The sequence below is a fragment of the Lithobates pipiens genome, unplaced genomic scaffold (genome assembly GCF_037356315.1).
Source record: "Lithobates pipiens isolate NorthernLeopardFrog02 unplaced genomic scaffold, aLitPip1_a1.2 Scaffold_27, whole genome shotgun sequence".
Classification (NCBI taxonomy): domain Eukaryota; kingdom Metazoa; phylum Chordata; class Amphibia; order Anura; family Ranidae; genus Lithobates; species Lithobates pipiens.
In genome coordinates this window covers 230,130,860-230,148,115 of record NW_027507788.1, presented here as the reverse complement: position 1 = coordinate 230,148,115, position 17,256 = coordinate 230,130,860, and the positions used below count along the sequence as shown (strand labels likewise).

The 17,256-nt window shown below is 43.4% G+C and overlaps 2 protein-coding genes across 2 annotated transcripts in view; both read left to right on the top strand.

The window, feature by feature from the left end:
• Positions 1-4,196, top strand: part of LOC143933034 (uncharacterized) — a 70,383-nt gene extending 66,187 nt beyond the window's left edge. The window contains exons 10-12 of the mRNA XM_077455952.1: positions 1,524-1,689; positions 3,828-4,020; positions 4,137-4,196. Of these exons, the coding sequence (XP_077312078.1) occupies positions 1,524-1,689; positions 3,828-4,020; positions 4,137-4,196 (419 nt within the window). The remainder of the gene's footprint in view (positions 1-1,523; positions 1,690-3,827; positions 4,021-4,136) is intronic.
• A 25-nt stretch (positions 4,197-4,221) lies between these two features.
• The window catches only part of LOC143933033 (uncharacterized), a 53,202-nt gene continuing 40,167 nt past the window's right edge, over positions 4,222-17,256 (top strand). Inside the window, exon 1 of the mRNA XM_077455950.1 lies at positions 4,222-17,209. Coding sequence (XP_077312076.1) covers positions 4,378-17,209 — 12,832 coding nt within the window. The 5' untranslated portion in view covers positions 4,222-4,377. The remainder of the gene's footprint in view (positions 17,210-17,256) is intronic.

Genomic DNA, 17,256 nt, shown 5'->3' with positions numbered 1-17,256 from the left:
TAAGGACCATTCTTCCCACTGACCACAAGTGTAAGGACCATTCTTCCCACTGACCACAAGTGTGAGGACCATTCTTCCCACTGACCACAAGTGTAAGGACCATTCTTCACAATGACCACAAGTGTAAGGACCATTCTTCCCACTGACCACAAGTGTGAGGACCATTCTTCCCACTGACCACAAGTGTAAGGACCATTCTTCCCAATGACCACAAGTGTAAGGACCATTCTTCCCAATGACCACAAGTGTGAGGACCATTCTTCCCACTGACCACAAGTGTAAGGACCATTCTTCTCAATGACCACAAGTGTAAGGACCATTCTTCCCAATGACCACAAGTGTATGCACCATTCTTCCCACTGACCACAAGTGTAAGGACCATTCTTCCCAATGACCACAAGTGTAAGGACCATTCTTCCCAATGACCACAAGTGTAAGGACCGTTCTTCCCACTGACCACAAGTGTGAGGACCATTCTTCCCACTGACCACAAGTGTAAGGACCATTCTTCCCAATGACCACAAGTGTAAGGACCATTCTTCCCAATGACCACAAGTGTAAGGACCATTCTTCCCAATGACCACAAGTGTAAGGACCATTCTTCCCAATGACCACAAGTGTGAGGACCATTCTTCCCACTGACCACAAGTGTAAGGAACATTCTTCCCACTGACCACAAGTGTAAGGACCATTCTTCCCAATGACCACAAGTGTAAGGACCATTCTTCCCACTGACCACAAGTGTAAGGACCATTCTTCCCACTGACCACAAGTGTAAGGACCATTCTTCCCACTGACCACAAGTGTGAGGACCATTCTTCCCACTGACCACAAGTGTAAGGACCATTCTTCCCAATGACCACAAGTGTAAGGACCATTCTTCCCACTGACCACAAGTGTGAGGACCATTCTTCCCACCGACCACAAGTGTAAGGACCATTCTTCCCACCAACCACAAGTGTAAGGACCATTCTTCCCACTGACCACAAGTGTGAGGACCATTCTTCCCAATGGCCACAAGTGTGAGGACCATTCTTCCCACTGACCACAAGTGTAAGGAACATTCTTCCCACTGACCACAAGTGTAAGGACCATTCTTCCCAATGACCACAAGTGTAAGGACCATTCTTCCCACTGACCACAAGTGTAAGGACCATTCTTCCCACTGACCACAAGTGTAAGGACCATTCTTCCCACTGACCACAAGTGTGAGGACCATTCTTCCCACTGACCACAAGTGTAAGGACCATTCTTCCCAATGACCACAAGTGTAAGGACCATTCTTCCCACTGACCACAAGTGTGAGGACCATTCTTCCCACTGACCACAAGTGTAAGGACCATTCTTCTCAATGACCACAAGTGTAAGGACCATTCTTCCCAAAGCCATATATAGAGCTACTAGTAGAAGAACATGATTGAGACCAAATCGGTCAACATTTTCTGTGCAGAAAGAACCAATGTGCTGAATTATAAAATGTTATCGTTATTAATATGTCCATATATGTCATTCCCCCATTTCAGATGTAGCACAGCTTGAAGATTACATGACCTGCAATCTGAATTTTTCGGGTTACAATCTTAGCTGTACAAATGAATCTTGCACGTGTTTAGGACCATGTGCTGCGGACCCTGGGTACTGCAATTATAACGGCGCCTGCTACAACCGAGAGCAAGGGCCCGTGTGCATGTAAGTAGTTTGACCTCATTTCTATGTTTTATTGGGCAAATGTAATAAGTCAGTATATATTGTTTATTTCTAAGAGGAAATGGTAAAATCCACAAACTGTTATTATATCATTTGAGAACCCAGTGCAGAGTCCCCTAGAGACAGAAAAAAGTGTCTGCCAAATGTTATTTATCAGTTGTGGGTGGATTGGCAGTATTTTAGATTGGGCTGCCACTTGCCAGAGCAATTTCCTTGAAAGTGAGCCTTTTCTTTAGTTATTACACTGAACCTGGTAAGATAATTCTATGGAAATTGTCACTGCTTACTCTTTGTAAGAGTGCAGTCTGTAGGGTTTTCATCCTCATACTGGCTCTACCACTATTTAGTTCACTGGCCAACATGTAGCTGGTGAAATCTGAAAACTCAGACCTCTTAGCCCTTTTACACACGGTTGGACATTCCGACAACCAAATCCATCAGATTTTGTCCGACAGATTTTGTCCAAAACTGTCGCATACACACGGCCGGACAAAGTTGTCAGAAAATCCGATCGTACGTAACGTGATGACATTATTTCGTTACGATGGGACTACGTTCAGGCTAGTAGCCAATAGCTTTGATGTAGGAATTTGATCTGAGCATGCGTGGCACTTTGTCCGATCGGAAATCTCTACAAATGATCGGACCATGTTGTCGGAAAATTTTATAGCCCAGCTGGAAAACTTGGTCCGTCGGATACTCCGACGGAAACAGTCCGATGGAGCCCACACACAGTCGGATTATCCGACAACACGGTCCTATCGGACATTGTCCATCGGAATGTCCGACCGTGTGTAACAAGGGCTAATCCTATATACTTCTTCCAGATCATTAAGCCACTAAGTTGTAAAGCCAGGACCAGGATAACATCTCCAGGGTCTGCACCTCCAAAACAAATCAGCAATGGCAGCTTACTTATTTCAAAGGTTCATTTGACGTGTGCCTTCTGCCTCCATAACCGGATTACTGAGTCCTAAACTCTACAATTTCTGAATGCTTTTGTTTGCCACCAACTATGACCATGCTGGCCACGGGCCCCTCCCACTTGTCCTGCTTAGAAAAAAGACAGGGTACACACACACGCACCTGTAATGTGAAGAAATCCACCATTCTTCATCACCCATATTCTCCAGGCCCACCTCCAGAAATAAGAAACGTCCACACATTCAGCCTTTTACAGCTTTTACTGTAGCAGAAGCAAAATGAACTATTTTTGTAAACCCCGGCCTTCCCCTCCACCCGTTCTGTCCAACATCAATAATTGTGTACAGTGCCAATAAGAAGGAAGCACTCACATTGCCACATCCGTTGGTTAAGGGGAACAAAAGAAGAAAGGGATACTTACTGAGTATCCCTAGGTCGGACTTTAGAGGCATACAAAATAAATAGCAAGGTATAGAAAAATAACAATGTTTATTATAAAAATATAATACACGAATAGAGCATTCAAAGGTTAAAAAATCATGTATATGATACAGAGTATACAGTGAGCCCTTGTGTATCGACGCGTTTCACCATTAGGTTACTTTAGGACACAATGAAGGTATTCAAATATGGCAAAGGAGAGAATGAATCTCACTGTCTGGAATATAACATACTCATTTTAAAAAGAAATTCAAGTGGTCATAACATACATATTACAATTAAAAAGCGCTGGTCTGTTCAAAAGGAAAAAGTCGAGGCACAAATGGACATAAAAAAAAAACAGTGGGAATAAAAAAGTGTACAGTGCAAGTCCAACATTATCATAGGAAGTCCACCCCGCCCTACAGTGGTCTGGGCTGTAGGTCCCCATTGGTAGGTTCTCCAACAGAGCCTGTCCCAAGCCTACCCCAAGGGGTTCACTTAATAAGGCTAAAAGCTTACATGGCAATATACTAGAGGAAGCCTTTCTCCATCACCCTCTGCCCTAAGCTCCACCAGCTCCAAAATCTAATCTAGCCCCACTCTCAATACCCTCTCAGGAGAAGGGTCCCTATAAAAAGGGTACTAACCCCTACTTACATGGTTATGAATATTTTGCACACTCTGTATACTGCTTTAATGGCCACTTAACTGTAATACACAATGCCTTTGACTTTGATACACACAAGTCTATCATTTAACATTTTATTTTACAGGTGCAACAGTTTATATACAGGAGAGAGATGTGAGTCTAATGCAACAATCCCCTCAACTGTAACACAACCTAACACCAAAGGTACAACTGAGCCAATCACAACCACCGTACAGAACACATCTGAACATGAGACCAGCACTGCTGGAACAACAATCGTATCACCATCAATGGAGGGATCGACTTCTACACAACCAGTAACGGAAAGGGTTTCCAGCTCTGTATTTTCCACACAGACATTTTCAACCTCCAAATATGAAGAAACCAGCACTATTCCTTCAACACCATCTCCATTCACCTCCTTCTCTCCTAGTCCATCAGAATCCATAATGACAACTTCAGAAGTATTATCTACAAGAGTGACCACCACTAATACTGTAATAAGTACAAATCAAACCGAAGGTACAACTGAGCCAACCACAACCACCGTACAGAACACATCTGAGCATGAGACCAGCACTGCTGGAGTGACAAATCTTTCTACATCAGCACAACATTCCACTTCTACAGAACCAACATCTGAGAGAACTTCCACTCCTGTGGTGTCTTCACTAATGACGTCTCCTGAAATAACCAGAGAAACCAGCAGAGTATCCATAATGACGACCTCAGAAACATCACCTTCAACAGTTACACAATCTACACCAAACCCATCTGAACCACAGAGTACTACAGAACTATACACATCCACCATGCAGAGCATCTCCACTTCCACATATCCAACATCTGAAGGTGTCTCCACCCCAACGGTGGCCATATCTTCACTGACTTCCTTTTCTCCTGGTCTGTCAGAATCAACATTGGCAACTTCCGAAACATCATCATCTACAAGAGAGACCACAAATACTATACCTACTACATTAGAGACAGAAAGTACCACTGAGCCAACATCAGTCACAACACAAAGTGTATCTCTACATGAGACCAGCACTGCTGGGACAACAATCGTATCACCATCAATGGAGGGATCGACTTCTACACAACCAGAAACTGAAAGGGTTTCCAGCTCTGTATTTTCCACACAGATATTATCAACCTCCAAATATGAAGAAACCAGCACTATTCCTTCAACGTCAACACCATCTCCATTCACCTCCTTCTCTCCTAGTCCATCAGAATCCATAATGACAACTTCAGAAGTATTATCTACAAGAGTGACCACCACTAATAATGTAATAAGTACATATCAAACCGAAGGTACAACTGAGCCAACCACAACCACCGTACAGAACACATCTGAGCATGAGACCAGCACTGCTGGAGTGACAAATCTTTCTACATCAGCACAACATTCCACTTCTACAGAACCAACATCTGAGAGAACTTCCACTGCTGTGGTGTCTTCACTAATGACGTCTCCTGAAATAACCAGAGAAACCAGCAGAGTATCCATAATGACGACCTCAGAAACATCACCTTCAACAGTTACACAATCTACACCAAACCCATCTGAACCACAGAGTACTACAGAACTATACACATCCACCATGCAGAACATCTCCACTTCCACATATCCAACATCTGAAGGTGTCTCCACCCCAACGGTGGCCATATCTTCACTGACTTCCTTTTCTCCTAGTCTGTCAGAATCAACATTGGCACCTTCCGAAACATCATCATCTACAAGAGAGACCACAAATACTATACCTACTACATTAGAGACAGAAAGTACCACTGAGCCAACATCAGTCACACCACAAAGTGTATCTCTACATGAGACCAGCACTGCTGGGACAACAATCGTATCACCATCAATGGAGGGATCGACTTCTACACAACCAGAAACTGAAAGGGTTTCCCCCTCTGTATTTTCCACACAGACATTTTCAACCTCCAAAACTGCAGAAACCAGCACTATTCCTTCAACGTCAACACCATCTCCATTCACCTCCTTCTCTCCTAGTCCATCAGAATCCATAATGACAACTTCAGAAGTATTATCTACAAGAGTGACCACCACTAATACTGTAATAAGTACATATCAAACCGAAGGTACAACTGAGCCAACCACAACCACCGTACAGAACACATCTGAGCATGAGACCAGCACTGCTGGAGTGACAAATCTTTCTACATCAGCACAACATTCCACTTCTACAGAACCAACATCTGAGAGAACTTCCACTCCTGTGGTGTCTTCACTAATGACGTCTCCTGAAATAACTGGAGAAACCAGCAGAGTATCCATAATGACGACCTCAGAAACATCACCTTCAACAGTTACACAATCTACACCAAACCCATCTGAACCACAGAGTACTACAGAACTATACACATCCACCATGCAGAACATCTCCACTTCCACATATCCAACATCTGAAGGTGTCTCCACCCCAACGGTGGCCATATCTTCATTGTCTTCCTTTTCTCCTAGTCTGTCAGAATCAACATTGGCAACTCCCGAAACATCATCATCTACAAGAGAGACCACAAATATTATACCTACTACATTAGAGACAGAAAGTACCACTGAGCCAACATCAGTCACACCACAAAGTGTATCTCTACATGAGACCAGCACTGCTGGGACAACAATCGTATCACCATCAATGGAGGGATCGGCTTCTACACAACCAGAAACTGAAAGGGTTTCCAGCTCTGTATTTTCCACACAGATATTATCAACCTCCAAAACTGCAGAAACCAGCACTATTCCTTCAACGTCAACACCATCTCCATTCACCTCCTTCTCTCCTAGTCCATCAGAATCCATAATGACAACTTCAGAAGTATTATCTACAAGAGTGACCACCACTAATACTGTAATAAGTACATATCAAACCGAAGGTACAACTGAGCCAACCACAACCACCGTACAGAACACATCTGAGCATGAGACCAGCACTGCTGGAGTGACAAATCTTTCTACATCAGCACAACATTCCACTTCTACAGAACCAACATCTGAGAGAACTTCCACTCCTGTGGTGTCTTCACTAATGACGTCTCCTGAAATAACCAGAGAAACCAGCAGAGTATCCATAATGACGACCTCAGAAACATCACCTTCAACAGTTACACAATCTACACCAAACCCATCTGAACCACAGAGTACTACAGAACTATACACATCCACCATGCAGAACATCTCCACTTCCACATATCCAACATCTGAAGGTGTCTCCACCCCAACGGTGGCCATATCTTCATTGTCTTCCTTTTCTCCTAGTCTGTCAGAATCAACATTGGCAACTCCCGAAACATCATCATCTACAAGAGAGACCACAAATACTATACCTACTACATTAGAGACAGAAAGTACCACTGAGCCAACATCAGTCACACCACAAAGTGTATCTCTACATGAGACCAGCACTGCTGGAACAACAATCGTATCACCAGCAACGGAACAATCGGCTTCTACACAACCAGAAACTGAAAGGGTTTCCAGCTCTGTATTTTCCACACAGATATTATCAACCTCCAAATATGAAGAAACCAGCACTATTCCTTCAACATCAACACCATCTCCATTCACCTCCTTCTCTCCTAGTCCATCAGAATCCATAATGACAACTTCAGAAGTATTATCTACAAGAGTGACCACCACTAATACTGTAATAAGTACATATCAAACTGAAGGTACAACTGAGCCAACCACAACCACCGTACAGAACACATCTGAGCATGAGACCAGCACTGCTGGAGTGACAAATCTTTCTACATCAGCACAACATTCCACTTCTACAGAACCAACATCTGAGAGAACTTCCACTGCTGTGGTGTCTTCACTAATGACGTCTCCTGAAATAACCAGAGAAACCAGCAGAGTATCCATAATGACGACCTCAGAAACATCACCTTCAACAGTTACAAAATCTACACCAAACCCATCTGAACCACAAAGTACTACAGAACTATACACATCCACCATGCAGAACATCTCCACTTCCACATATCCAACATCTGAAGGTGTCTCCACCCCAACGGTGGCCATATCTTCACTGACTTCCTTTTCTCCTAGTCTGTCAGAATCAACATTGGCAACTTCAGAAACATCATCATCTACAAGAGAGACCACAAATATTATACCTACTACATTAGAGACAGAAAGTACCACTGAGCCAACATCAGTCACACCACAAAGTGTATCTCTACATGAGACCAGCACTGCTGGGACAACAATCGTATCACCATCAATGGAGGGATCGGCTTCTACACAACCAGAAACTGAAAGGGTTTCCAGCTCTGTATTTTCCACACAGACATTTTCAACCTCCAAAACTGCAGAAACCAGCACTATTCCTTCAACGTCAACACCATCTCCATTCACCTCCTTCTCTCCTAGTCCATCAGAATCCATAATGACAACTTCAGAAGTATTATCTACAAGAGTGACCACCACTAATACTGTAATAAGTACATATCAAACCGAAGGTACAACTGAGCCAACCACAACCACCGTACAGAACCCATCTGAGCATGAGACCAGCACTGCTGGAGTGACAAATCTTTCTACATCAGCACAACATTCCACTTCTACAGAACCAACATCTGAGAGAACTTCCACTCCTGTGGTGTCTTCACTAATGACGTCTCCTGAAATAACTGGAGAAACCAGCAGAGTATCCATAATGACGACCTCAGAAACATCACCTTCAACAGTTACACAATCTACACCAAACCCATCTGAACCACAGAGTACTACAGAACTATACACATCCACCATGCAGAACATCTCCACTTCCACATATCCAACATCTGAAGGTGTCTCCACCCCAACGGTGGCCATATCTTCACTGACTTCCTTTTCTCCTGGTCTGTCAGAATCAACATTGGCAACTCCCGAAACATCATCATCTACAAGAGAGACCACAAATATTATACCTACTACATTAGAGACAGAAAGTACCACTGAGCCAACATCAGTCACACCACAAAGTGTATCTCTACATGAGACCAGCACTGCTGGAACAACAATCGTATCACCAGCAACGGAACAATCGGCTTCTACACAACCAGAAACTGAAAGGGTTTCCAGCTCTGTATTTTCCACACAGACATTTTCAACCTCCAAAACTGCAGAAACCAGCACTATTCCTTCAACATCAACACCATCTCCATTCACCTCCTTCTCTCCTAGTCCATCAGAATCCATAATGACAACTTCAGAAGTATTATCTACAAGAGTGACCACCACTAATAATGTAATAAGTACATATCAAACTGAAGGTACAACTGAGCCAACCACAACCACCGTACAGAACACATCTGAGCATGAGACCAGCACTGCTGGAGTGACAAATCTTTCTACATCAGCACAACATTCCACTTCTACAGAACCAACATCTGAGAGAACTTCCACTCCTGTGGTGTCTTCACTAATGACGTCTCCTGAAATAACCAGAGAAACCAGCAGAGTATCCATAATGACGACCTCAGAAACATCACCTTCAACAGTTACAAAATCTACACCAAACCCATCTGAACCACAGAGTACTACAGAACTATACACATCCACCATGCAGAACATCTCCACTTCCACATATCCAACATCTGAAGTCGTCTCCACCCCAACGGTGGCCATATCTTCACTGACTTCCTTTTCTCCTAGTCTGTCAGAATCAACATTGGCAACTCCCGAAACATCATCATCTACAAGAGAGACCACAAATATTATACCTACTACATTAGAGACAGAAAGTACCACTGAGCCAACATCAGTCACACCACAAAGTGTATCTCTACATGAGACCAGCACTGCTGGGACAACAATCGTATCACCATCAATGGAACAATCGGCTTCTACACAACCAGAAACTGAAAGGGTTTCCAGCTCTGTATTTTCCACACAGATATTATCAACCTCCAAATATGAAGAAACCAGCACTATTCCTTCAACATCAACACCATCTCCATTCACCTCCTTCTCTCCTAGTCCATCAGAATCCATAATGACAACTTCAGAAGTATTATCTACAAGAGTGACCACCACTAATACTGTAATAAGTACATATCAAACCGAAGGTACAACTGAGCCAACCACAACCACCGTACAGAACCCATCTGAGCATGAGACCAGCACTGCTGGAGTGACAAATCTTTCTACATCAGCACAACATTCCACTTCTACAGAACCAACATCTGAGAGAACTTCCACTCCTGTGGTGTCTTCACTAATGACGTCTCCTGAAATAACCAGAGAAACCAGCAGAGTATCCATAATGACGACCTCAGAAACATCACCTTCAACAGTTACAAAATCTACACCAAACCCATCTGAACCACAAAGTACTACAGAACTATACACATCCACCATGCAGAGCATCTCCACTTCCACATATCCAACATCTGAAGGTGTCTCCACCCCAACGGTGGCCATATCTTCATTGTCTTCCTTTTCTCCTGGTCTGTCAGAATCAACATTGGCAACTCCCGAAACATCATCATCTACAAGAGAGACCACAAATACTATACCTACTACATTAGAGACAGAAAGTACCACTGAGCCAACATCAGTCACAACACAAAGTGTATCTCTACATGAGACCAGCACTGCTGGGACAACAATCGTATCACCAGCAACGGAACAATCGGCTTCTACACAACCAGAAACTGAAAGGGTTTCCAGCTCTGTATTTTCCACACAGACATTTTCAACCTCCAAAACTGCAGAAACCAGCACTATTCCTTCAACATCAACACCATCTCCATTCACCTCCTTCTCTCCTAGTCCATCAGAATCCATAATGACAACTTCAGAAGTATTATCTACAAGAGTGACCACCACTAATACTGTAATAAGTACATATCAAACCGAAGGTACAACTGAGCCAACCACAACCACCGTACAGAGCCCATCTGAGCATGAGACCAGCACTGCTGGAGTGACAAATCTTTCTACATCAGCACAACATTCCACTTCTACAGAACCAACATCTGAGAGAACTTCCACTCCTGTGGTGTCTTCACTAATGACGTCTCCTGAAATAACCAGAGAAACCAGCAGAGTATCCATAATGACGACCTCAGAAACATCACCTTCAACAGTTACACAATCTACACCAAACCCATCTGAACCACAGAGTACTACAGAACTATACACATCCACCATGCAGAACATCTCCACTTCCACATATCCAACATCTGAAGGTGTCTCCATCCCAACGGTGGCCATATCTTCACTGACTTCCTTTTCTCCTAGTCTGTCAGAATCAACATTGGCAACTCCCGAAACATCATCATCTACAAGAGAGACCACAAATATTATACCTACTACATTAGAGACAGAAAGTACCACTGAGCCAACATCAGTCACACCACAAAGTGTATCTCTACATGAGACCAGCACTGCTGGGACAACAATCGTATCACCATCAATGGAGGGATCGGCTTCTACACAACCAGAAACTGAAAGGGTTTCCAGCTCTGTATTTTCCACACAGACATTTTCAACCTCCAAAACTGCAGAAACCAGCACTATTCCTTCAACGTCAACACCATCTCCATTCACCTCCTTCTCTCCTAGTCCATCAGAATCCATAATGACAACTTCAGAAGTATTATCTACAAGAGTGACCACCACTAATACTGTAATAAGTACATATCAAACCGAAGGTACAACTGAGCCAACCACAACCACCGTACAGAACCCATCTGAGCATGAGACCAGCACTGCTGGAGTGACAAATCTTTCTACATCAGCACAACATTCCACTTCTACAGAACCAACATCTGAGAGAACTTCCACTCCTGTGGTGTCTTCACTAATGACGTCTCCTGAAATAACCAGAGAAACCAGCAGAGTATCCATAATGACGACCTCAGAAACATCACCTTCAACAGTTACACAATCTACACCAAACCCATCTGAACCACAGAGTACTACAGAACTATACACATCCACCATGCAGAGCATCTCCACTTCCACATATCCAACATCTGAAGGTGTCTCCACCCCAACGGTGGCCATATCTTCATTGTCTTCCTTTTCTCCTAGTCTGTCAGAATCAACATTGGCAACTCCCGAAACATCATCATCTACAAGAGAGACCACAAATACTATACCTACTACATTAGAGACAGAAAGTACCACTGAGCCAACATCAGTCACACCACAAAGTGTATCTCTACATGAGACCAGCACTGCTGGAACAACAATCGTATCACCAGCAACGGAACAATCGGCTTCTACACAACCAGAAACTGAAAGGGTTTCCAGCTCTGTATTTTCCACACAGATATTATCAACCTCCAAATATGAAGAAACCAGCACTATTCCTTCAACATCAACACCATCTCCATTCACCTCCTTCTCTCCTAGTCCATCAGAATCCATAATGACAACTTCAGAAGTATTATCTACAAGAGTGACCACCACTAATACTGTAATAAGTACATATCAAACTGAAGGTACAACTGAGCCAACCACAACCACCGTACAGAACCCATCTGAGCATGAGACCAGCACTGCTGGAGTGACAAATCTTTCTACATCAGCACAACATTCCACTTCTACAGAACCAACATCTGAGAGAACTTCCACTGCTGTGGTGTCTTCACTAATGACGTCTCCTGAAATAACCAGAGAAACCAGCAGAGTATCCATAATGACGACCTCAGAAACATCACCTTCAACAGTTACAAAATCTACACCAAACCCATCTGAACCACAAAGTACTACAGAACTATACACATCCACCATGCAGAACATCTCCACTTCCACATATCCAACATCTGAAGGTGTCTCCACCCCAACGGTGGCCATATCTTCACTGACTTCCTTTTCTCCTAGTCTGTCAGAATCAACATTGGCAACTTCAGAAACATCATCATCTACAAGAGAGACCACAAATACTATACCTACTACATTAGAGACAGAAAGTACCACTGAGCCAACATCAGTCACACCACAAAGTGTATCTCTACATGAGACCAGCACTGCTGGGACAACAATCGTATCACCATCAATGGAGGGATCGGCTTCTACACAACCAGAAACTGAAAGGGTTTCCAGCTCTGTATTTTCCACACAGACATTTTCAACCTCCAAAACTGCAGAAACCAGCACTATTCCTTCAACGTCAACACCATCTCCATTCACCTCCTTCTCTCCTAGTCCATCAGAATCCATAATGACAACTTCAGAAGTATTATCTACAAGAGTGACCACCACTAATACTGTAATAAGTACATATCAAACCGAAGGTACAACTGAGCCAACCACAACCACCGTACAGAACCCATCTGAGCATGAGACCAGCACTGCTGGAGTGACAAATCTTTCTACATCAGCACAACATTCCACTTCTACAGAACCAACATCTGAGAGAACTTCCACTCCTGTGGTGTCTTCACTAATGACGTCTCCTGAAATAACCAGAGAAACCAGCAGAGCATCCATAATGACGACCTCAGAAACATCACCTTCAACAGTTACACAATCTACACCAAACCCATCTGAACCACAGAGTACTACAGAACTATACACATCCACCATGCAGAACATCTCCACTTCCACATATCCAACATCTGAAGGTGTCTCCATCCCAACGGTGGCCATATCTTCACTGACTTCCTTTTCTCCTAGTCTGTCAGAATCAACATTGGCAACTCCCGAAACATCATCATCTACAAGAGAGACCACAAATATTATACCTACTACATTAGAGACAGAAAGTACCACTGAGCCAACATCAGTCACACCACAAAGTGTATCTCTACATGAGACCAGCACTGCTGGGACAACAATCGTATCACCATCAATGGAGGGATCGGCTTCTACACAACCAGAAACTGAAAGGGTTTCCAGCTCTGTATTTTCCACACAGATATTATCAACCTCCAAAACTGCAGAAACCAGCACTATTCCTTCAACGTCAACACCATCTCCATTCACCTCCTTCTCTCCTAGTCCATCAGAATCCATAATGACAACTTCAGAAGTATTATCTACAAGAGTGACCACCACTAATACTGTAATAAGTACATATCAAACCGAAGGTACAACTGAGCCAACCACAACCACCGTACAGAACACATCTGAGCATGAGACCAGCACTGCTGGAGTGACAAATCTTTCTACATCAGCACAACATTCCACTTCTACAGAACCAACATCTGAGAGAACTTCCACTCCTGTGGTGTCTTCACTAATGACGTCTCCTGAAATAACCAGAGAAACCAGCAGAGTATCCATAATGACGACCTCAGAAACATCACCTTCAACAGTTACACAATCTACACCAAACCCATCTGAACCACAGAGTACTACAGAACTATACACATCCACCATGCAGAACATCTCCACTTCCACATATCCAACATCTGAAGGTGTCTCCACCCCAACGGTGGCCATATCTTCATTGTCTTCCTTTTCTCCTAGTCTGTCAGAATCAACATTGGCAACTCCCGAAACATCATCATCTACAAGAGAGACCACAAATACTATACCTACTACATTAGAGACAGAAAGTACCACTGAGCCAACATCAGTCACACCACAAAGTGTATCTCTACATGAGACCAGCACTGCTGGAACAACAATCGTATCACCAGCAACGGAACAATCGGCTTCTACACAACCAGAAACTGAAAGGGTTTCCAGCTCTGTATTTTCCACACAGATATTATCAACCTCCAAATATGAAGAAACCAGCACTATTCCTTCAACATCAACACCATCTCCATTCACCTCCTTCTCTCCTAGTCCATCAGAATCCATAATGACAACTTCAGAAGTATTATCTACAAGAGTGACCACCACTAATACTGTAATAAGTACATATCAAACTGAAGGTACAACTGAGCCAACCACAACCACCGTACAGAACACATCTGAGCATGAGACCAGCACTGCTGGAGTGACAAATCTTTCTACATCAGCACAACATTCCACTTCTACAGAACCAACATCTGAGAGAACTTCCACTGCTGTGGTGTCTTCACTAATGACGTCTCCTGAAATAACCAGAGAAACCAGCAGAGTATCCATAATGACGACCTCAGAAACATCACCTTCAACAGTTACAAAATCTACACCAAACCCATCTGAACCACAAAGTACTACAGAACTATACACATCCACCATGCAGAACATCTCCACTTCCACATATCCAACATCTGAAGGTGTCTCCACCCCAACGGTGGCCATATCTTCACTGACTTCCTTTTCTCCTAGTCTGTCAGAATCAACATTGGCAACTTCAGAAACATCATCATCTACAAGAGAGACCACAAATATTATACCTACTACATTAGAGACAGAAAGTACCACTGAGCCAACATCAGTCACACCACAAAGTGTATCTCTACATGAGACCAGCACTGCTGGGACAACAATCGTATCACCATCAATGGAGGGATCGGCTTCTACACAACCAGAAACTGAAAGGGTTTCCAGCTCTGTATTTTCCACACAGACATTTTCAACCTCCAAAACTGCAGAAACCAGCACTATTCCTTCAACGTCAACACCATCTCCATTCACCTCCTTCTCTCCTAGTCCATCAGAATCCATAATGACAACTTCAGAAGTATTATCTACAAGAGTGACCACCACTAATACTGTAATAAGTACATATCAAACCGAAGGTACAACTGAGCCAACCACAACCACCGTACAGAACCCATCTGAGCATGAGACCAGCACTGCTGGAGTGACAAATCTTTCTACATCAGCACAACATTCCACTTCTACAGAACCAACATCTGAGAGAACTTCCACTCCTGTGGTGTCTTCACTAATGACGTCTCCTGAAATAACTGGAGAAACCAGCAGAGTATCCATAATGACGACCTCAGAAACATCACCTTCAACAGTTACACAATCTACACCAAACCCATCTGAACCACAGAGTACTACAGAACTATACACATCCACCATGCAGAACATCTCCACTTCCACATATCCAACATCTGAAGGTGTCTCCACCCCAACGGTGGCCATATCTTCACTGACTTCCTTTTCTCCTGGTCTGTCAGAATCAACATTGGCAACTCCCGAAACATCATCATCTACAAGAGAGACCACAAATATTATACCTACTACATTAGAGACAGAAAGTACCACTGAGCCAACATCAGTCACACCACAAAGTGTATCTCTACATGAGACCAGCACTGCTGGAACAACAATCGTATCACCAGCAACGGAACAATCGGCTTCTACACAACCAGAAACTGAAAGGGTTTCCAGCTCTGTATTTTCCACACAGACATTTTCAACCTCCAAAACTGCAGAAACCAGCACTATTCCTTCAACATCAACACCATCTCCATTCACCTCCTTCTCTCCTAGTCCATCAGAATCCATAATGACAACTTCAGAAGTATTATCTACAAGAGTGACCACCACTAATAATGTAATAAGTACATATCAAACTGAAGGTACAACTGAGCCAACCACAACCACCGTACAGAACACATCTGAGCATGAGACCAGCACTGCTGGAGTGACAAATCTTTCTACATCAGCACAACATTCCACTTCTACAGAACCAACATCTGAGAGAACTTCCACTCCTGTGGTGTCTTCACTAATGACGTCTCCTGAAATAACCAGAGAAACCAGCAGAGTATCCATAATGACGACCTCAGAAACATCACCTTCAACAGTTACAAAATCTACACCAAACCCATCTGAACCACAGAGTACTACAGAACTATACACATCCACCATGCAGAACATCTCCACTTCCACATATCCAACATCTGAAGTCGTCTCCACCCCAACGGTGGCCATATCTTCACTGACTTCCTTTTCTCCTAGTCTGTCAGAATCAACATTGGCAACTCCCGAAACATCATCATCTACAAGAGAGACCACAAATATTATACCTACTACATTAGAGACAGAAAGTACCACTGAGCCAACATCAGTCACACCACAAAGTGTATCTCTACATGAGACCAGCACTGCTGGAACAACAATCGTATCACCATCAATGGAACAATCGGCTTCTACACAACCAGAAACTGAAAGGGTTTCCAGCTCTGTATTTTCCACACAGATATTATCAACCTCCAAATATGAAGAAACCAGCACTATTCCTTCAACATCAACACCATCTCCATTCACCTCCTTCTCTCCTAGTCCATCAGAATCCATAATGACAACTTCAGAAGTATTATCTACAAGAGTGACCACCACTAATACTGTAATAAGTACATATCAAACCGAAGGTACAACTGAGCCAACCACAACCACCGTACAGAACCCATCTGAGCATGAGACCAGCACTGCTGGAGTGACAAATCTTTCTACATCAGCACAACATTCCACTTCTACAGAACCAACATCTGAGAGAACTTCCACTCCTGTGGTGTCTTCACTAATGACGTCTCCTGAAATAACCAGAGAAACCAGCAGAGTATCCATAATGACGACCTCAGAAACATCACCTTCAACAGTTACAAAATCTACACCAAACCCATCTGAACCACAAAGTACTACAGAACTATACACATCCACCATGCAGAGCATCTCCACTTCC